This window comes from Apteryx mantelli, chromosome 2 (assembly GCF_036417845.1).
Source record: "Apteryx mantelli isolate bAptMan1 chromosome 2, bAptMan1.hap1, whole genome shotgun sequence".
Lineage (NCBI taxonomy): Eukaryota > Metazoa > Chordata > Aves > Apterygiformes > Apterygidae > Apteryx > Apteryx mantelli.
In genome coordinates this window covers 76,564,480-76,587,063 of record NC_089979.1, presented here as the reverse complement: position 1 = coordinate 76,587,063, position 22,584 = coordinate 76,564,480, and the positions used below count along the sequence as shown (strand labels likewise).

Below are 22,584 nucleotides of genomic sequence, written 5' to 3'. Positions count from 1 at the left end.
GGAGCTGGTACTTTCCTTTTTATGAGTAAAGGAACAGTGGTGTTGGTAGAAATGTTTAAAAGGAAAAGTATTCCACATCAGTGTGGGGTGGGATTTGATGAGAAAGGAACTGTTTGTAGGGTTCAGCTGCTTCTGTGGCTTTGCCAAAGTGTGAAGGGCCAGTGGATCTGGATACATGGGGGGGAAGAAGAAGAGAAAAAAAAAAAGGGGGGGGAGGAAAAAAAAAAAAAGAGAGGAAAATGCTCCACAGGGAAGAATGGTAAGATGCCCTTTGCCCTGTGGAAGTTACCAAAAAAAAAAAAAGTGGCAGTCCAAGATTTGGCTGGCGTTTGGGGGTTTTGAATGCCTCATTGACTTGCCAAATGAAATCTATTTTTCAAAAGAGTGTAGAAGGGAAGCCAGGTGGCTGGCTGTTGCTGTAGTGTCAGCTGAGTGGTAGGTGCTTCTCAAACATAAAAGCTGTGTCTGAACTGTGGGATCTGGAAGTGCTTCTCTAGACATTGCTAGAGAATCAGTCCCTGCCTTGGAGAACTGGAGAAGAGCATGTTCTAAAAAAGATGACGACCAAAAAAAAAAAAAAAAGAAAAGAAAAAAAAGGAGGAGGGGGAGCTTTGGAAAGGAGAGCCAGGAAAATGCCTGAGGAGTAACAGCATGTTCTGGGAGGTGCCCCCTTGGTTGCATGTGTTAACGGTCCTTCTTTCTGCCCTGCAATCCTTTGTTCTGTCCCTCCATTCAATACAACAGTTCTGTCTCTTCTCCTAGCTCCAGATCTTCTCCTTTCTCTACAAATGAACAGTCGAGTAATTCCTGCAGACAGCTGAAACTGGACCATGGAGATGATGGTGTTTGTAGCATTATAGAAGTGAAGGCTGAGGAAGTATTTAAATGAGGAAAGAATAGATGGGCTTTTTGTTTACAGACCAGTAGGGCTTTGCCTCCCCATATGTATGAGGGACTAATCTTCATTTTTGACTGGTCTTCCCTGTAAACATAACCAGTCAGGTTCCATTAAAATCTCTTTATTTAAAAAAAAAAAAATCTGAGTCTAACCAGTTCTTGCAGAAATTTTATCTGGAACCAAATGAATGTCTGGCTTGTGTCTAATTAGTGTGTTGAAAATGAACAAACTGAGGTCCTGTGGCCTAGGAAAGCAAGCCGATGGTGCTTGCTTTCTTCACCTTTGCATATTGGGGGGGAGGGGGGAAGATATCCTCTGATCCAGATTGTGCTACTACTTTAAACAAGTATAAAGTGGAACAACTCTTTTGGAGTGGAGGTGAGGAAGCAAAATGAGGTTTTGTCTTTGTACATGGGGTACGTAGCTATGTGTATGAAGAAAGAGAGGGAATACACATTATATGTGTATATGAGAACTAAATATCCTTGTCATAACTTTCTTTTTAGCAGAAAGAGGACAAAGATAAGAAAGAAAACCAAATACACCATTCTAGATAACATAGATGAGCAGGAGAGAATGGAGCTACGACCCAAGTATGGTGAGAGCTATCTGTTTCAATTGGGATTACTTTAGGTAGTGAATTTTTCAAGCAGGAGCTCATCCACTAAGTTTACAGACAGTGTATTTGAATTGATGCCTGTGGTGTAGAGGAGCCCAGAAGCGGGACTACAAGGATGGAGAAGATAGAGGCAAGCATAGCTTGGTGAAATGATTGGGGGTGATCTACTTTTCTTGCTTTAGGTCCTGGGCTCAGCCACTGCTTTTTTGTTAATTTTAAAACACGTAATTGTCCCACAGACTTTCTCCATGTAAACACCTCCTCCCTGATTCTTCTCCCTTTCCTTAAATTTAGAACTGTTGTTTTAATTGGTGCACATCAATTCCCACTGGTCCATAAGTGCTCACTTAAACATCAGCAGACTGGGCCACTACCCTCTATATATTTGTTGATTTACCTTAGTTTCAACTAGTTTAGCAGGGGAAATATTGGAATCCAGTGGAAGAAAATCATCCCGAGTAACTGCTGTCTTAAAAAGAAAGAAGTAACACTTCTATAGAAACCATGACCTTTTGCTGTCAGTCACTTCAATCAGATAGCTGAGTGGACAGATTAATTTCTAGATTCAGGCTATTAGAAGGGGGCTAGCTATGTGCTAAGATCCTCTAATTGTCCTTGATTTAAATACACACGTTCACATTTCAGAGCCGTAAACTGATGGGCCTGCAGTGAGGTTTGAAGAGTATCCAGCTAACAGTATTGGTACCTACAAGGCCAGTCTTTGATATGGGTGGTGGTAGTGATGCAGGCTGCTATGCTGGACAGCTGAGGATATTTTCACGTTTTGCATGCCACAGAGAGGAGTAGATATTTAAATTGTAAATAAAATTAAATCTTTCTAACAACCTTGTTTTGCTTGTTTATTGTCAGGTATAAAACACAGAAGTACAGAACACAATTCCAGTCTGATGGTCTCTGAATCAGAGTTTGACAGTGATCAGGACACTATCTTCAGCAGAGAAAAGATTGAAAGAGAGAATCCCAAAACCCTCATGAATGGATCCATCAGAAATGGAGTTTCCTTCAGCTACAGCTCCAAAGACAGATAACTGAATGAGGGTAAAAGCACAGGAGACGTTGGTCCAACACACCCAAAAAAGTTGTTCCACCTCCTTGTTTTTCCAAAATCAAAAGCTTCCTAAAATATCAACTAATTGCAGATGAAAGGGTAAATTTGTAGCACAGTGGAGGGAGGGAAAGAGAGGATTAGATGGACAACTAACTCCTGTTGTCACCACTATAGGGACAAGGAAAAGCACGTTTAATTTCTTGCATGTTCAGTACTGAATGTTTGTTTAAACTTCAGAAGGCCTTTTCTCCTGTATTAAAACAGTGCGTTGCTGCTACAAGATTAGCCAGGGCTGTTACTCTACTAACAACAATGACTTTGAGATACATATAAATTGTGTCCTGTGCTCCTATCCCTTTCTCAAAGGAGCAGATTATGTGATAATGAAGCTGACCTGAAACAGCTAAAGCCAATATATATAATTTCCCTTACATCTATAGAGAGGAATATGTGACTACAGACGCCATCATTCTGTTTTCAAGGCAGGTGCACAAAGAGGGAGCATTTTTAGTGCATTATATTTATCTCTGAGTATGTCTTGTGACTTCCTGTTCTAGGGTAGTGCTCATCAGATGGGAATGTCTCTGTTTTTAAAGGAAGTTTTCAATTTAGCAGTTGCATTTAATCAGCTGTGAACTAACATGATACATCTGTGTCCTGTAGGATGCAGTGTTCCCTGCACTTGCAGAGCAAGTTCAATGTCTGCAGGGAGGTCCAGCCTTGGGTTGCTTCTGTAATGATGAAGGTGCTTCTGCTCACTCTGGACCCTGCCATGTCCAGCAAGTAACCTGCAGCAGAGAGGCAGGGAGGACTCAGTGTCATGTGCTTTCTGCAATGGTTTGAGCATCCTAAATAACCTTTTGTTTAGAGAGCACTTTCAAGGAGCTCAGGACCTTGTAAGACTGAGGCTCAGCTGAGATGAGTTTAAATCTGTCAGCTCCAGTGCTCAATTAAAGTAGAATGTGCCAGGCCTTTGCAAAATAACATGCTTGTGGCAAAGTACCCTGTGTGGAGCAGGAGGTTTGACACCTGCCTCCCCCACCATGGGAACTGGCAGTGAGGAAGATACTAGCTTGAACATTAGATTGCTTTGTTCCCTCTGTAGTTATTCACTAGTTAGATGTGTTGGCCCAGAAGAGATCTCTTGAGGCGTTTAGGAAGGGTAGGAGTGTTTGAGTCCTGATGTTGCTGTTCTTGCTCACGATCTGGATAATTTCCCTGTGGCTGGGTCGTTAGGCTCTAAAGCCATGTCCCCAGTACTGTTCTTGAAATCCCACACCAAAGACCTGGGTTATATGTAGGCCTCACTGCCTCTAGGGGCATCTGCTTCTGTGGTGCTTTCTGGCCACTACGCCAGCCTTTTCTGGGCGTCCTGACATGTTACAGGTCTTGGGCAGGGGTGGGCTGAGCTGGAAGAATGGTGTGTTTTGGTGGGGAAAAAAAAGTCCTTTGGGAGCATTTCAGAGGGTTTTTAAAAAAAAAAAAAAAAAAAAAAAAAAAAAGAGGAGAACCCATTAATAGAGAAAGTTAGAGCAGTATAGTGTCCGTGCAGAGACTGTGGGGTGAGATCAGAAGGGTTGAGAGGCAGGGCATATCCCACTGCCATCATGGGGAATAGTTTGATGGAGAATTTTGGTGCTTTCCCTACCTTTCACAGACAGCAGCCACAAAAGTGGTTGGGCTGAACATTGTGGCTTTTGTGCTTCTCTCTTATTAATGGAGTTGGGCAAACGTGTGAAGAACTAACGAGGTTGGAAGGATTCGGTAGTCAGAAGCTGCAGCAACGTGGCATGCTTGTGGTTTGTGTTCACCCTGATTTCACGCCTTTGATTCCCAAGTGCAGCCAGCAACTGTCCATCAGTGTATTAATGCCCCACTGAGGAGTGTTTATCCTGTGCCCAGCGCTGCATTTCACTGGAGAGTTGAGTTTGGCTACAGGAATCATAGTGGTGGGCAGAGGCTGTGAAGAGCTAAACATGGGCTAAATCAATTGTTCTCCTTGTTTTCTCATGCCCTCTAGCAAGATGCAATATAGATGGTATGATTTATTTTACTTAGAAGAAAAGTTTTAACTCTATATTTTTAGGATATTTATTGAAAGAAATCTACTTTATCTCCCTCTCCCCCTTGAGTATATTGGTTTTTTTTACAGCTCAACCAATAAAAGTAACAGGTCAACTTCTGATCACTTTCAATATCTACGTAGATGTATTAGCACAATAATGCAAGGTTCACTTTGAAAGCATTCTTGAAGAAAGTTAAAGCCCACCCAAAATAGGCTTTTTTTTTTTCTCTTCTTTTTAAATCAAAATTTTGGGCTTAATCTATTTTGTATAAATTCTCAAAATGTTTTAACAGGAGTTACACTCTTGGAAATGTGCATGGTCAAAACCAGAAATTATATGATCAACTACAGCTCTCTATCAGTCACACTGCCATTAATGCTTCTGCTGAATACTGTATCCAGTGTGCCTTTCGTCTATAAACTTGTCTTAGTACATATCGGTGCAGTCAGCAGCATCCTTCGATTTGTGAAGTCAGTCACTTGCGGTGTTGGTTTTATTTTACATTTTTAAAGCCTGGTGTTGAAGCTTAGGAGATGGTTTTGAATTAAACCACAAACATCATTTTTCAAACTGAAGAATGCAATTGTCTAGTAAAGAAAAAAACTTCAATTTTCTCAAACCTGTTCTCGATGCTGCAGAATTCCTGGTGTCATCTCTGCTCACACACACGTTGTGGGCTCAGATCTTCCAATCAGTGACAAGTTCATGTGCCATGAGAATATCTGCATAGTTTGCCTATGCGTTTCTCACTCTAGCAAGTAAGAAACATTAGACCAATTTGTTATTGCATAAGGCCTTAGCAAGTGGGGGTTGACTGCTTACTGAGTTTTTTCTCAGATGACACTTTGACACTTTTATGGCTAGCAATATTTTGGTTAGAAGGTTTTGAATACTGAATATTGCCTGAATTTTTGAGCTGCTTCTAATTCTGCTGGTTTGCTTTTTCCATCTACTTGGAAGGAAAAAGAAAACAGGAAGGGGGTAATCTTAAAATAGTTGCTCTTGCATAATATCAGGCTTGCTATTAATATGAAACTTGCACAGAAGTTGAAAATAGTTTCTGGCTTTGTGAATTTGTGGTATCGGATGTTCGTGTCACTTGGCCAAGCATGATTTTGTCAGTAATTTAGGACTGAATATAGCAAGCCTTGTATCTTGAATTAGTGTAACTTCTGTTTCTAGAAATGTTGCTTTCTTGGAGCATCTGTCAGGTCATATCCAGAATGAAAGGGCAAGAATATTAACTGTTACAATGCAAGTGCAATGGCAGAATTAAGAATTGCTGCTGGACTTCTGTTTTGGGTTATGATGGGTTTGAAGCAGGTTCTCAGTCCTTGTCTTTACTTACGTACTATGTTTTCATTTGTGTACAGTAAGAATGCTGGCAGCTTCTTTGTGAAATAGGGATGGGAATTTGCTTTTCTGAAAAGCAGAGGAGACCAGATGCAGTTCGTGTCATGTATGGCTCAAAGAGTCTGTTGAAAAAGCACACTAAATTCAGTTTGGCATTGGTAAGATACTGTCTCGCTTACAAGGTGAATGGTGTGCTGATACTTACAGTGCTTCATATTCTTGGTGTAAGCACTGAATTTTCACTTGCATCTTAGTTTTACATTTATAGATGCTGATGCACAAGAAGGGATTGGCCAGCTATATAAAAGGCAGCCTTTGTTTACATGTTTAAGCAAGGAGTATATTTAGGAGAAGCTTTCTTGTCATTCCTGCCCAAGGCTTTAAATAGGTTCAGTACTCAACACTGCTTATATACGCAGTACAAAATTGCCCTGCTGCGACTAGGTCATCAGCTTGTCATTTTTAATTTCTTAACCAAAAGGCTATAGCAGTAGAATATGAACTTTACCTAGGCAAGCCTAAGAACCAAATCCAAAACCTCTGTCCTCTGGTTCAACTTTTTGTATTGAGTAGATTGCTGAGAAAATCAAGTAAAATGTGAATGGTCTAGTTGTAGGGGATTGCATATTTGGGGAGGGGGTAAAAAAGTATGCTTGTGTCATGTATAAGAATACATTTTCAACTGCCTCCAGTTAGGTGAAAGGAGCACTAGCAGCCTCCTGCTAGGTGCATCAGATACAGCTTCTCTTCAAGTATCTGTTTTGTGCTATCAGCTGCGTTTGCTTATATGATGCTAATTTTTCCTTTTCTTCCTTGATCTGTTGTGGGCAAACAGAAGTGCACACACATGCAGGGGACTTAACACTGTGTGCATTTTCTCTATGCTGAATTTTAACTTTCCTTAGACAGCTCTGACACTCTTGAAGTAACTGAGTTCTTGGGGCACCATTTAGGCAAATTTCCTATTGCCTGGTTTATAGCCTAAAGCGGAACTAGTTTTGCCTCTCAATATACTGATAATGGGCTGTAGCTACCTGAGCTTTGGGGGTGATGGTGATAAAATGTCAACTATTTTAAACTTCTGAGCCGTTTATGTGAGGTTTGAGGGAGGTAAAAATTTATTTTGAAGGGAAGTGGGCTGGATGGTGGATTGGAGTTTCTTAGTATCAGGTACTGCTTATCATTGATCCCTAACTAGAATACTAGTCCCATAGCTCTGCAGCAAAGGAGAACCCCTTTAACATGCCTTTTGGGTCCTGAACTCCCTATGGCAGGGAAGTGAATCTTAAAGGTTAGAAATAGAAAGGAAAAAAAAAAACCAAAAAAAAGGAAAAAAGCATTTTCTGTTTTACACAAGCAACGAATCAAGTGCAGATGAGCCACATATGTAGTTTGCCTCTGTATGGAAGCACTTCTCCCTGTGGGTGGATGGGTGAGCTATTGCAGAATTTATAAAGGAATCTGTTTCTAGAAAATGTTATTTATTGCAAATGATAATGTATTGTAACTAGAACCATTTCTGAACTGAAACTATTACATTTATGTAACCCTACTAATAAAGTTTTGTCTTTCCTTCTAGAAGGTTATCAGGTACTCTTTTATATGTGGTATTATTCTGAATTGGATTCAACACTCAGGTCAGGATAATAAATACAGTTGTAGAGCATAACTTATGTTCATACTCCAACCTAAAAGCCGTGTAATATCTGACCCTCCTGCCTTCCTATTGACAAAGCCTAAGTAGTCTTTTTTTTTTCTTTATATCCTGAAGTAACATAATTCAGTACACCAGATAAGAGGGCAGAAACAAATTCTTACTGCAGTTTACAGTAAGAGTTTTCATGTGCTGGCTTTTCCCTCCTTGATTTAATTGACTGTCCACAAATATTCACCAGCTGTCATGCTTGGAAAGCCAAGTGTGGTGGTTTCATAAGTTTGTGGTTTGTTCTATAGCACATCAAGTACCTGAGTATTTGCAAGTATGATGACTGTTTTGCAGCAAAGGAGCTGGTATTTAACATAACCCAAAATACCACTGTAAATTAAGGACAGGTTATGCTGCTTCAGTTTCTGAACGGGAAAAGAAAAAATCATGCCTGAGTGTGTGTGAAGTTCATGCTAAATTATGAAAATAAAAGGTACTATGAGATACAGGTGGTCTTATGTAAGGAAAAACAGTGTTAAAGCCATGTAAGTGTATCTGGACATATGGCTTTCACCTTAAAATGTTTGCATTGTACATTTTGGTGATAGCAGCAGGCTCTCTTTTTTTAAGTAGGTTGATACAAGCCTTTACAACAGAAGGTGCAGTAGCAGTGATTCCTAAACAACTTAAGCAGCTGTGCTAAGTAGCTACATAAGTAAAGCAAATAAACTATCTGGTAAATGCTAACAGTAGCTTCCCATGCCTTGGAAAGCCCTAGGTAGAGACTTCTGACAAGGAAAACACTTCAAACAAGTGCTAAAATTTAACACACAGCTTCTGAACACCAAACTTGCATCTTCTCCCTTAAGCTATTTCAAGCTTTCCATAAGCTGCAGGGCTAGGGCAAAGGGCTCTTCCTCATGAGCAGTTACACATACAGTGGTGCCAGCTGTAGTGAGACGGATGCTTTGGTGCCAAGTCAAATCCTGGAGAACTCTTTTTACTTGCAGGATTGTCAAACTCCCAGCAACATATGCCTGATGAGTTTTAAGAAAAGTATGAACTATCGTAGTCTATGTACACCATTTAAACTGCCCTTTGCATTCTGTGAAAATCATAAAAGCATATAATGTGTCTTAAGAAAACTAGTCTGTCTAGGAAACTGATACGCAGCAGAACTCTAGCCTGCTTAAACTTTTCCTTAGACCGAGCAGTCTTGGTGAAAAGAGATAATGAAGTGCAATCTGCTGGGTATCCTAAACAGAATGAAGTGCTTAGATAGTTGCCAAACTTGAAATAACTTCTTAGCAGCACTGAGTGTCTTTCCTCGCCCCTCCAGGATCAGTTACCACAACCAAGAGCTTCCCTCACTCGCTCAAGGTAAGTTTGCCATCTTAGCATACCAGTGGGCGAGTATCACCTACAGTGACTTCCCGAAAAAGCCTCTGCACTATGGTTGGCGATGAATGTCTGCCTCTTTAAACTAAAAACACTAACCTTAATCTTTAGTAGATCAGGCAAACAGTTATTTCTCAGTTTCTTTATTATGCTGAGAGGACAAACTAATTCTACAAGTACAGTAGGATCAAATGACAGCTGTTTAGAGGATGATGTAAGAAAATGAGATGGACATTGACCACGAATAAGTTGGGTTAGAAATTAGAAGAGGATTTCTAAGAGTTCAAAACTGTCTTAACTAGATGGAAATAAAAACAAAACCTATTTTAAATCTTAATTAGGTAGACAATTACACAGGTGCCCATTTCCTGAAAGCAGGGCAAGGTACTCTGTGGTCCACAAAGCCTTTCCCTTGTGGTAAGTTGTTTGATTCAACATAGAAGACTGGCATATGAAATGACTGATATCATACTAGTATGTGAAAGCAGACTGATCATTTATTTGATTTAGAACAAAGGGACTGTAGTAGGGATAACCAAAATCTTACACCTAAAGAATGCCTGTGTGCAGAAGACTGTCTTTTTTTTAGTGCTTAAGGTGGCTGATGAAAGAATTTTCTGCAAATCCAATGGACTGAATTTAATGTGGCTGCTGTCAGTTTATCAATTCAATATTAAATAAGGTAATAAACAACAGAATCCAGTGCTTTCACAGAAGTTATTTATTAACTGACACATTTCTCAATCACAGTTTTAGTATCCAGAAATTGCTGAACTATCACAAATATAACCTTAACATAAATGAAGTTTAAGAATTCAAGTATATCCTTTGTTGAAGAATCACAGCTTTTGCTATGAATACAACTTAAGATTATTCTGTGCTTACTGATGTAGACTTTATCTACACAAGGAAACTATGCCAGAATCCAACCATAATCCAATCTAGACAAAGATATTTTTAAAGTTTATTACATAAGTTATTAATTATGGTTTGTGCTTGTTATCAGGTGTAGTTAAAGGTATTTTGTGCTGGAGAAAGGTAAGCATTTACTCACTGATTTTAAAATCTTGGTGTCTCTTCTGAGAATAGCACTGTTAAATGCACGAGATCAATAGTTTTGCAACAAATAAAGAGGCAGGTTAAAGAACTTATCCTCTGACTGCACTGTCCCGAGACGTACACCTACGTTAAAGACTGTACTGTCATACAGCAGTTAATGAGGTAACTTAATATTAAAGTCTGCAATTTAAGTTGTAGATATTCCATCAGTCTACACAAGTGCCTGCATCACTGCACTGTGGTACCCAGGCAGCAAGTTACAACTTTTTTTTGGTCTACTCATTCTCTCCAGTAAGAAATAAACATGTATTAGCAGCTAAAGCTGCCACATGGCATCATATTCCCCAAATCAGGCAGCCTTTGTGCTCAGTTCTGTGAGTTTATAAGTTGGCTAGAAGAAAATTTCTTGTAGCTAGTATAGAAATAGGCTATCTTTTTTTGTTCCTGACAACAAGCACATGTGCTGCAGCTGATAACAGTATTAAGTCCTCACTATCTTAAAGCCACAGTTGTAGGGCATTAAGAATTTCTGGAAAGACAGTAAGTGACCTTTACCTGCCCTTCAGCTGGCATGATACACACAGACATTTTACTGACAAAGAAGGTTGCAAGTGCTGCACAAACATAACTAGAAAAAATATTTAGAAACAATGAGTAGCAGTCAATGCTACCTTATGTGCGCTTTAAAAAACCCTGTGAAACTCTGGTCTGGCTTGTTTCCTGCCCCCTGCCAAGTTATGTCTTATTTATGTGGTACCTTTTTGCCTAACTACTTTTTTTTGCCTGTCTTATAGTAGCCTATTTCATAGGGTACATTCATTAGCATATAGACTCTCCTGCCTTCTTTTATTTATTTTTAATAATTAATTGGTAAAGTCTCACCAAATAGAAGTTAACCAACACAGGAAATAAAATATCTTCCCCTTTACCCCTGCAACGCTGGTTTATTTACCAAATTAACATTGCACTTTTTAAAAAAAAGTGCTTCTTTTTACTTCTATTGAATTAATGTTTAAACACATTTATTATTTATATATATTATGTGTTTATTTCACATTAAGGAAACTTTACATCCTCTTTTAAAGATGATAGTTAAAATAATGAGGTGATGTGTAAAAATCTCACCTCTAATCACATTTATTTAAATCTTGATTAGCCCACAAAGTAGCCAAGTTTAAGGGTTTTTAAACCTTCCTCCCTAATGGACATTTGCCTGTATGACAATGAACCCAATTCAAGGCACAAAGCTCAGAGAAACCGAACCATCTGCTTATGTTCTTTGGAAGTGGAGAGTAACATTTTTCAGACCTGGAGCAACATTTATGTCAATGACTTTCCTTCTACCCAAGAACAGTCATATTCACTTCACAGATGGGAATTTATGTATATCATTATGTCACCACTTGGGACTTATCATAACAGCCCTTATGCCCCCTTGCAGTTCTGCAAGTTATTCCTGCAAATAAGCATCCCGTCCTCCTCCTCCTCTCTGTACTGCACTGCCATTCTCCTGGGACTGCTGGGGCTCATGTACATACCAACCGAGGCCCTATTTCATCCCAAACTTCCAAGCTGTTAGAGCTCTTTAAGGAGAAGCCCAAAGCTGAACACCTCTGCAGTTAGCATTAACATGCACTGACAGAGATATGTGGTTGCCTGCAAGGATGTCTAGCTGTAGCTAAAAGCAATTCCCCACCTTTCATGAGCATCAGGTTCTCCCACGAATTAACAAAACAAAACCAAAAACACTGCTTCTAAAAAAAAGGTTCTATAACTACATTAGAAAATGTCATTATTTGCATAAAGGGAGACTACCCTCCCCAACACTTCCCACATCCTACACACTCAAACATTAGAGCAGAAAAAGGTGGTCTATTTCCTTCTTTACATGACTTACGATGATCTATTTTCATTATGCACAAGTCTCCACGTCCTTTCCGCTTACACAGGGGTAATCCAAAAATAATAGATGTGTATTCTTCCCTGCTCCTTACATGACATAACAGACATGGTGATCGTATTACTGAAAAACAATGTATAAATGTAAAAATATAAAAATATATGGCAGCAGAGAATATAGTAAACATCTCTACACATATTCACACACAGGATTACTTATTTTTACAGAGGGTAAAAGCTGCATTCATACATATTCCTGGCTCTACAAGCTTATTTAAACTACAGCACTATTTTCCAAGCTTTTGGGGATTGTGCTTTTTGAAAAATTTTATAAGCCTCCAAAGCAGACATATTTTATTTCTAGGTATTCGTCGATGCCATATTTTGAACCCTCTCGTCCTAAGCCAGACTGTTTTACTCCACCAAAAGGACCCTCCACTGAGGAGATTATGCCTTCATTGATGCCAACCATTCCAACTTCCAGCTGCTCTGCAACTCTCCAGATCTGAGCTGGATCTTGAGAGTAGAAATATCCTGTCATGCAGACACAGAGATACAGGAGTTAAAATAAAGTCAGAAGGACCAATTGCAGAAGGCTGTGGAAAAGATACTTATTGACATTGTGTCTGTCATTTCATTAAAAATTCTCATCCCCTTAACTAACTGAAGCATTAAAGTTCATAAAACCACAGAAATATATTCATCTGTCTGAGAGGCATACCTGCTAAACCCACATTGGCTGCATTCGCTATAGCAATAGCTTCTTCCTCAGTCTCAAACCTGTCAATATACCGAAAAAAATTACAAATGAGGTTTACAGTTCAAATGCCATCTTGCTGACTTACTGCTGAGATGTGGCCTTATCAGAAATAAAAAAATGAGCATTTTTTCCCAAAAGTGTATTTTCAACATCTGATTTAATTTTGGTTTTGGAGCAATGGATCTTCTACCACTTCCCTTAATTTAAACTGCAGTTAGGTAGTCAGCATTGTCTTCATCCTCACTAGACACTGTAAGTTAGTAAAATATTTACCTGTCACAGGTTAGCCCACCAATTTCCCCGCCTGCACAAACACTCTCAACTATGAGAGAAGATAACGTGTTCCTCCAGTTGCAACCCATCACATTCAATCACTGTGGATGGAGGTGGGGATTGTTTTGAGGAAAAGAAAGCTAGAAAGTTAAGTCATCCTTGATCAGAAAAACTTAGGACTAACAAGTCATATGACAAATTACCAAGTCCTGCCTCCCACTTCATTCCACAAAGCATGAAATTGATGGGGATTTTGCTGCTATCGTCCCTTGCTTAACTGCTGACGCAGTTTAAAAGAATCATTTTCGAAAAGCTGCAATGATACTAAAATTAGGTCAAGAGAGAGAAACAAACTAACCAGATATTCAAGGTAAGTTTTCATGTGTGTACCCCATTCCTACTACAAGAGCCATGTGATCTTATAAAAGTATCTTTCAGCTAATACTTATTAAAATATTATTTACATAAAATAATCTTTGACTGATCTTCTATTGCTATTTTTAATCTGGAAAATGAATAATCTTACTTGATAACTGGTGCTAAAGGACCAAATGTCTCCTCTTGGGTGCAAAGCATTTTTGTTGTAACATTACTAAGTAATGTTGGCTCAAAGAAGTTCTTCCCCAAGCTGTGTCGTTTTCCTCCAGTCACAATGGATGCTCCTTGAGAAACTGCATCACTAATGTGTCTCTCTACCTGAGGTATGCAAAATAAAAATCTCAAAGCTAATTTTTAAGAACTTACAGCAGTATATTTTACGCTGAAGAAACACTACTCCCCAGTATTAAATAGAAAATTTTCAAGAGAAGACTTTGTAGAAGACCATTTGCAATGTTGTTTAAAATTTCTCTTGAATTTTAATTTCTCTCACTCAGACATCATTTCAGAGGAATGAGTTATGAGTACGGCCCCAGTCCCACAGAGATAAAAGATGCAACTTTTCTACTGCAATGAAAGGAGTATATCTAATATGTAAAAAAAAGTCTCTGCAGGACTGAGAAGTACGCCTGACATCCATGATCAAGTACTGTGAAAACAGAGGTATGTGACTGTCATTTAAAGAGAAATGGACAATGGAAGTAAACCTTCAGGGTAGCACTGGCGAGAACATTTTCCACGCATGCTCTAACAAGGACAGACAGCACGCAAAGTCAATGGCCCTGAGAACCTCTGTATCTACAGTTCATCCAAAGACAAGCAAGTAATGAAAAAACTAACGTAGTAATCTCTACCTAGAATTCTATTCTTTGAAATAACTGAAAAGCACTTAAGTGACTATATACAGTTTTTATGTGTGTGTATGTAGGTGTTTATGACACACACATACACACGCTATACTTTTTTGATGCACAAAGGGAAGGCATTTTCTTACATCCCTATACTTGAAAGAAATCAAAATATTGAATCACTCGTTTCCCAAATAACCCTAAATATTTACATATTCCAATATTTTATAAACTGAAGGAATCTGACAGCATTCATGTAGAATGGGAGTGAAACCAAGCCTGCATATAACCAAGCCATAACATATTAGAAAGTATGAACCACATAATTTAATCATCTTTAACCTTAGGAAGGGTGAAAGGAAATATTACAGAAAATGTGGCTGAGAAGGCTGAGAGGAGATCTTATTAACATGTACAAGTATCTTAAGGGAGGGTGTCAAGAGGATGGAGCCAGACTCTTTTCAGTGGTGCCCAGCGACAGGATGCGAGGCAACAGGCACAAACTGAAACACAGACAGTTCCATCTGAATATGAGGAAAAACTTCTTCACTGTGAGGGTGACAGAGCACTGGAACAGGTTGCCCAGAGAGGTTGTGGAGTCTCCTTCTCTGGAGATATTCAAAACCTGCCTGGACACAATCCTGTGCAACGTGCTCTAGGTGACCTGTTGAGCAGGGAGGTTGGACTAGATGATCTCCAGAGGTCACTTCCAACCTCAACCATTCTGTGATTCTGTGATGTGACTTACTGCAATTCCAAAAAAAATCGGTTTCCTGGAGTCACAAGTCATCCAAAACAGAAGACCCAAACCATGCATAGGTTTCAAGTGATTCCAACATCTAGAGCTCTGGTATTTCTAACCTCAATGCATTATTCTGCTTAGCTTTTGCCAACCAGGTGCACTTTTCTTCAAAATAAGTTCTCATTCACAGTACCTCTGGATTGCAGAATCACAACACAACTCTGAGTGCATCCAGTTTCAGTAAATAGTCCTCTTTAGAACAGCCAAGAAATAATTAGGAAGAATCAATTTCTCCCGGCAGAACCATCTCTTTCTCCCTAATGCGTGTGGGGGAATGATACTTTAAGTGCCACATCTGTTCCAGTATATATACATATGGGCTTGGAGGAGAGGACACGCTTCCAGAAAACCAGCCACACTAAGTACATTCTAACAAAACAAGTGTGAAAAAGCTAAATATAAATCCAGAGTTACTCTATGGATCATGAAAAGGAAATTAAGTTGTCAAAAATGAAATCTTTTATTTGTACCTTCTCCACTGCTTTTTCATTAATCAATGGCCCCTGGGTAGTTTTTGCATCAAATCCATTTCCAACATGTAGCTTGCTCTCTATGGCTTTAGCAAACTTCTCCACAAATTTGTCATGGATCCCCTTTTGCACCAGGAAACGGTTTGTGCAAACACAGGTCTGAAAACAAACATGAAAATGTAAAACAAATAGTAATTTATATTGTATTTCATATATTCATGAATTAATTCTGGCTTTCATGACACAGTATGTATTACTACAGTGATCTGTCCTCTGCCTCTTCTCCATCAACCTAAGCTGTTAACAAGTTTTGCTACTTCTTTCATCACTCCACTCACTTCAGAAATCCAACTTCAACAAGCTGTCAGTATGTGTGTGAAATATCGCATACTGCTAATAGAAGTTGCTCATGCTGGGAAAAGGTTTTATGAGCTCTGTGGACTCTCATATATGAATCAATGATGGTCCAAAAGAAGTAAAAAGTATCCTCTAATTAGAAAGCACAGAATACTGGACTGACCAACAGAACTACAAGTCACATTGAAAGGGGTGGTGGAGGGTCTTTTTTTCTAACTGCTTCATTAATTGAGTTTGACTTTTCTTTCTTCCTGGAATTTGTTTGTAAGTGTTTTCAGTGACCTACTAACATACTCATCTGTGCTACCCATTTGCTCTGACCACATCCTATCTTACCACAATCTCTCAAAAGTAACATTTCCTCTTCTATCCAACTACATTACCTGTGACATTCTAGAGCTCCTTATTCTTCCATGCAACATCCTGCACAAGAAGTGCCTTGTATGTTAGATGGTGTCCAATATGTATCTGACCACCCAGCAGTCCTTGCCCACTTTCCAGTCTCACTACTTTGTTTCCCTTCTTTCTTTCTAAGACTAGTCTTATGTTTTCTTTTTGTGTTATTCAAGCACTGCTAGAAAATATTTTCCCAACCAAATGACCTTCCAGTCCCCCCCAAAACTTCCTTTTTCCCCAAAGTTGGAGTTCTTCTTCAACTTAATGTTCACATCTCCTGGATGTAATTCTCCTAAGGCTGGAACAGTCTTCATACAGCCCCGCACAGCTGACTGTTCTGAAAAGTTGTGCTCTTAAAATTTTTTTTTAAGTAAAATACATTTGAGGCAAAATACACTTGAAGCTTGACTACTTTTTTAAAACTCTTTGCTGTGGAAAATCTAGGTAGGTGTGTCTCCAGGCATTTCAATCACCTTAACTCTGCTGAGTGCTTTCAGAGCAGAAGAATGACTGGGATCAGGCATAAAGTCTCACAGATAGGAACATTTATCATGAAACTGGAAGTTGCTATTTTAAGAAACTGCTAAATCCTGAGAACTGAAGCAAGATAATGCCTTTTCCCAGCTCTAGCTCTCCAACAAATGAATTCAATGCTCATTAAGTAATCCATGCCCCATCCCTTCTCACACTCACGGGAAGGATCCTAGTGAACATTTTCCTTCTCATTGCTAGTGTTAATAACTGAGTGCCATACACATTGTAAAAGTATATGGGATTTTACAATGTTGTTATTCAGACTTGCTGTTTGATAACTAGCTTAAGTGCAGAGATACGAGTCCAGCACCCTTCCCTTCACAATGAAGTGTTTATGCTTTCCTTTTTTTAAAAAATAGCTTATTTAAAGCTTAAACTCTATGTACAGCTTTTCACTCTCCAAATGCATGGGAAAAAAAGTTACTCTTACCTGCCCTGAGTTTCTATATTTAGAAGCAAGGGCTCCTGCAACAGCACGGTCCACATTGGCACTATCAAACACTATAAAAGGAGCATGCCCTCCAAGCTCCATGGAAACTCGCTTCACAGTGCCAGCTGCATGTTTCAGCAGTATCTGTAGGTAACAGAGGAGACAGAAATCTGTACCTCTCCCAGATGTAAACGATGGAACCACAGAACTTACAGATGGAAGGCAGTGAAAAACCAACTCTTGTGGCGAATTAATCTGTGTCTTCTCTATAATGCTAGACCATATGTTCTCTCCCATTACAAATACAGGGAATAATTTCCTTCATTAAAATCTTGGGATGAAACTAGGCCAAGAAAAGGTTAAGAAAAGGATTTTCATCAACTCCAGTTCAGATCAGGCTTCTACCCACTGATATTGTCACTCACATTTGTTTGTTCATTTCTTTTTTGATAATAAAATAATTTTGTGAAATTTTCCCAAGATCTGACAGAATGTGGGGCTAAAATTTGCCTTGATATCAGACTCGTTCTTCATTCCTCCTATGGCCATCCCATAGGATTCCACCACCTCTAGCCACACTCTGCAGTATTACTGATTTCATTAGGGACGCTGAAGAAAAGGATGGCTTATGGACTAAGGCTGATAGGAGACAATCAAAGCAAGGGCCTCACTTCTCTAACACTTTCTCTCAATTACAGAAGCTGTTCCCAAACAGTACATTTGAAATTCAATTTCAGTATTCCTATTAGTATGCTCTCACCATGTAATATGGAACACGAGCATCTTGCACAGCACTGATCAGGTTACAATTTGATAAAAGGCAATTACCCAGCAGCACACAGACATCCTTCTACGAAGTACTGACACTAAAGTAAATAGACAGTATCTCAAGAAATACACACTTATTTGGACAAACTGTGTACTGCAGCCAGAAAAGAGGAAGAAGGCTCTATATGTAAATACACTTTCCCTCTACCTTTCCAGTATAATCACAGTAACAATCTTCAAGGATATTCTGTGCATTTATGTACCTTTCCTGTCGCAGTGGAGCCCGTAAAAGATATTTTGGCTACCAAAGGATCAGTGCACAGAACTTCCCCTACAGCTGGTGTCTGTTGTCTGGAACAAGGAACAACATTATACACTCCTGCTGGAATTCCAGCCTGGTTTGCAAGCTGCAATGAGAGAAACAAAGAATTTGCATTATCAGTAAATTTTGTAAGAAGAGCATGTAACAGGTAATGGAAGAATGGGTAATGTTTGTTTAGTGCTTTGAAGAAACCAGTCTGTAAGTCAGCTGAAACTCAAGCTGTGTAGCACAACTAGTAACAGATGACACAGTGTCAAAGAGTGGCTTCACTCCTGTTTAAGGTGGCTGTGATTCAAAGTAAGCAAAGAAAAGACATAAAGATGTTTCGCGTGCAGTTAAATGGTTAGATCCATTTTGAGGCTTTTGACCATATTCAAGGCAACTCTCAAGGATTAGTAATAAACTAAAACCTCTGGATCAACTGAGCCAACTTGTCCTTTCTTCATGTACAAGCTTGGCTACAGCTATCTTCAAAGCCCACCTGACTTCCCATTTGTGGATTCCTACTTTCAGCTTCAGTTCACTGCTAATGTAAAGCTTAGTATAAAAGCTCACCTCTCCAAGAGCTAATGCTGATAAAGGTGTGTCCTCTGCAGGTTTCACTACTACCGTACAGCCAGCTGCCAGAGCTGCACCAACCTTCCGGGTAATCATAGCACTGGGGAAATTCCACTAGGATGAGAGAAAGGTACAATCAAACTTGGGAAAATGTTGCCTCTGTTTCCACACAAATAGCTGACACTTTCTTCAGTTACATGATAATCTAAACAGACCTGCGTGACGTGCTTTGTCCTAAGTGAACGCTACAAGGAAGTACTGCCAACACAGGAAGAAGCGAGTACAAGACAGAAATGAAACTTTCCGTGGGTGTTTCCTGTGGCAGGGTGAGCCATGAGGCCCAGTGCTGTGTGTTGAGCTGAAAACCTTCATGTGATTTTAAAATTCAGCTATGCTTACCGGCGTTATAATAGCTGACACTCCTACTGGCTGTTTCAGCACCAGGATTCTCCTGTCTGTTGCAGATGCTGGAATGACATCACCATAAACTCGGCGAGCTTCTTCTGCAAACCATTCCAGAAACGAGGCAGAATACAGGACTTCACCCTGTGATTCTTTCAGAGGTTTTCCCTTTGATTAAATCAGATTGAAGACACACTTTAAGTTGGCAGACTGAAGCAACAAAAACAAGTTTAAGTCACTTCAGAGTTTTTGTTCTAGAGTGCTTTATAATCCCGTATCATGTATGCTGCAATTTCCAGGATTATATGATTTCACAAGCAATAGTTGCACAGTTTCAATATATGGTCATTGTACAGTCAATCTGTCTGCTGTGTCCGGATTTATACCTGCACTAGACAGGGACCTAAATAACAAATGTGGAATGCGTTTATTTACAAACTCTGCAGTTAGCTGGTTCAAAAACCCCATTTTGAAGAAGGCAGAAAACTGGGCAAAATATGCCCTTATGTTAGGGATATTTTTGGGGGGAAGTATTTCTTTGGGCTAGCTCCAGGTCTGGTCCAGTGGACTGGATGACCAGTAGCAGGTAGAAGTCAACAACAGAGGAGTTCCTGTAGTATCTTCCAGTACAGCTTCAACCAAAAGGAGCCCAGTCTGTGAATTCCCAGACTGCTCTGTGATGCAAACCAAAGTGAGCTAAGTGAGCGCAACTGGGATACTTGCTTTAATAGTGCACTCTGATCCAAACAAAAACACTGGTGTAGACATAACCCATTAGACATAAACATTAGGAGTTTTAGAGAGACCACTGAGGCCAGACTACAGATTCTGTTTGTCAGGGTAGGAGTTTAAAGGAACATCTATGACAAAAATCATCATAATTACAGCAATGATAACTTGTCAGACGGCTTCTTTTTCCTTAGAAGATTGGAATAGGTAAACTGCAGTAAGAAGGAGCCTTCAAGAAAGGTAATCCATGATCCCCATCAAAGTTTGTGCTTTTTCGTGATCTTTATTGCATATCTGGATATATGTGCTGATCCTTTCTAGCTCTCTGATTAGTAACTTTGCTTTGCTAAGCATGATTAGGCATAAATTACCAAAGTCTAACCATTAAACTCAAGCAATACAAAAAAGAAAAATCTGTTATTCCAATCTTTATTTCACATACTTAAGGACAAACACAGTACTTGCATCAGTTTCCCCTTGTATACACATATAATTTTTCTGTAATCTTTTCCAAGTCAATGAAACTCTGAAAAAACACAAACATTTATGCCATTAAGACCACAGTTTAGGCTTACATACACTTCTGTACATCACAAAGCACAATGGGGGTCTGATTTCAGCTGGGTTTCTAGGTCCTATTGTCATCAAAAGAATGGACTCTACATATGTAAGAAATAGTGATGTTTGAAACATTACGGATTGACCTAGTAGGCAGAAGTGAATGTGCAATGCATGCACTAAAACTCAACTTTTTTTAAGTAAATAATTTTATTAAAAAAATAAAGTGTCTAACTGGTGAAATGCATGCTAAGTATTTTGATAGTTTTCAGTTTTATTTTAATGTTAGTGCATTATGTTTCTAAAAAATAAATGTTACCATTGTGAACTACCAATTTTCACGGATCTGGAGCTAAGAGATACTAATTAAATGTCTGGGTTACCTGGGTACCTTGCTGGCTTTAGAAAGGTTTAGAAATATTTTTTCACTTAACACGATGATCAGAATTACTTCACTGATCAACACCAGAATTGCAGGGGCAGGTATTTCTTCCAAAAACATTTACTACTGCTGCTGCATTGCAATATAAATAGAGTCAAAGCTTAGTTATGGGCTCACAGTTGTGAAAGGCAACTGGGCAGATGCCCTTCCCTGCAGGCCCCAATTACAGCGCACAGAAACCAGACGCGTGGCTGGGGAGCACTCTGCACTCCACTGCTCCTCCGGCAAAGAAGGGAGCCAAAGCGGCCCCGAGGTCTGCGTGTTTTTTACCTGTTATACTCACATTCTCCGCTGTGATTATCTTAGCCAGGTCATCTTTGTTCTCAATCATTAAGTCGTACCATTTGCGGAGCAGCGCGCTCCTCTCCTGCAAAGAGAGACAGGTGCCCTTGTGTCTGAAGAGGAGCCAGGCCCACGTTAGGCTGAACTAGCGCCGCGCACCCACCACGCGCCTGGGCTTCGCCGGAGAGGGGCCGGGTGTCCCCCGCGGAGGGCTGGCAGCCCCCACCCAGCCCCTGCCCCGCCGAAGCGCGCCGCTAGCCCCTCGCAGCCCTCGGGGCCGCCAGAGCGCAGCCAGCGCCTCCCCACCCCGGCGCTGGCTCCCGGGGGCTTCTCCGAGCAGCTGGGCACCGGGGCCGCAGCCGCCCCACGCGGCAGGCTCCCCCCCTCCTCTCTCTCCCCCCTCCTCTCCCCGCGCCCGCCCCAACGGCGCCGCGCCGCCAGGGCCCGCCGGCCGCCATCTTCCTCGGCCTCTCACCTTGGCGGGGAGGCGGCTCCAGGCGGCGCCGGCTCCGTGAGCGGCCCGCACGGCCGCCCGCGCCTCGGCCACGCCGCAGTCGGCCACTTGCCCCAGCTCGGCGCCGCTGGCCGGGTCCCGCACGGGGAAGGCGGCGGCCGCCTCCACCCAGCGGCCGCCCACCAGGCCGCCGCGGCGCAGCAGGGCGGCGGGCAGCGCCGAGCCGGCGCCCCGCGCCGCCGCCCGCCCCGGGGGCGGCAGGAGCGAGAGGAGGAGGCGGCGGGCGGCGGCCCGCCAGAGAAACACGCTCGCCATGGCCGCGCTGCGGCGGGAGGCGGCGGGGCCTCGGCCTGCCTGCGCCGCCCCGGAGGCGCCGCCCCGGAGGCGCCGCCCCGCGCCGGGGCCTCTGCTGCGCCGCGCTCTTCTGGCAGGTGGCGGCAGCGCGGATTGCCTTGGCGTCTAAATTGCTTGTTTTTTTTTTTCTTTTCAGTCTGGATCGTCAGACCTAAACGTGTGTGTGTAAGAGCTGCACAGCGCTGTTGTTCCCGAGTGCCGAAGCCTACAAATTTGCGTTGTTTTCAGCTTGGCAGCTAGCGTGTTTCTACTGATGCTGCTCTGGCAGTTGTTTCTCGTTGTTTTGTGACATCTAGTGTCGCTGTGCAAAGCACCTGCGCAGGGAGCCGAAGTACTGCGGAATGCTCTTCTCCGTCTTGCCTCGGTATTTTAAGAAAGATACTGCTGCCGTTGTGCAACGGTGGCAATTACACTGCCCAAACCGCAGTACTATTACAGGGTTCAGAAGGGGAGAACAGCCG

The 22,584-nt window shown here is 41.0% G+C and overlaps 2 protein-coding genes across 3 annotated transcripts in view; one reads left to right on the top strand and one right to left on the bottom strand.

Annotated features, from left to right (window-relative positions):
- The window catches only part of KIAA0319 (KIAA0319 ortholog), a 38,923-nt gene extending 31,343 nt beyond the window's left edge, over positions 1-7,580 (top strand). Inside the window, exons 18-19 of the mRNA XM_013941137.2 lie at positions 1,405-1,496; positions 2,388-7,580. Coding sequence (XP_013796591.1) covers positions 1,405-1,496; positions 2,388-2,566 — 271 coding nt within the window. The 3' untranslated portion in view covers positions 2,567-7,580. The remainder of the gene's footprint in view (positions 1-1,404; positions 1,497-2,387) is intronic.
- Positions 7,581-9,751: 2,171 nt separating this feature from the next.
- On the bottom strand, positions 9,752-22,103 carry ALDH5A1 (aldehyde dehydrogenase 5 family member A1). 2 transcript variants are annotated; one of them, XM_067290912.1, is made up of 10 exons: positions 21,791-22,103; positions 21,317-21,400; positions 19,302-19,472; positions 18,900-19,016; positions 18,286-18,429; positions 17,255-17,398; positions 15,538-15,696; positions 13,566-13,735; positions 12,728-12,786; positions 9,752-12,130 (listed from the first exon to the last, which is right to left on the bottom strand). In XM_067290912.1, exons 1-10 carry the CDS (start codon positions 22,082-22,084, stop codon positions 11,919-11,921), a joined length of 1,554 nt encoding a protein of 517 aa, XP_067147013.1. In that variant the 5' UTR covers positions 22,085-22,103; the 3' UTR covers positions 9,752-11,918. The 2 variants fall into 2 exon arrangements, with proteins under 2 accessions (XP_067147013.1, XP_067147014.1); XM_067290913.1 differs by having other exon boundaries at positions 11,991-12,540; positions 21,791-22,102.
- Between the last annotated feature and the right edge of the window lie 481 nt (positions 22,104-22,584).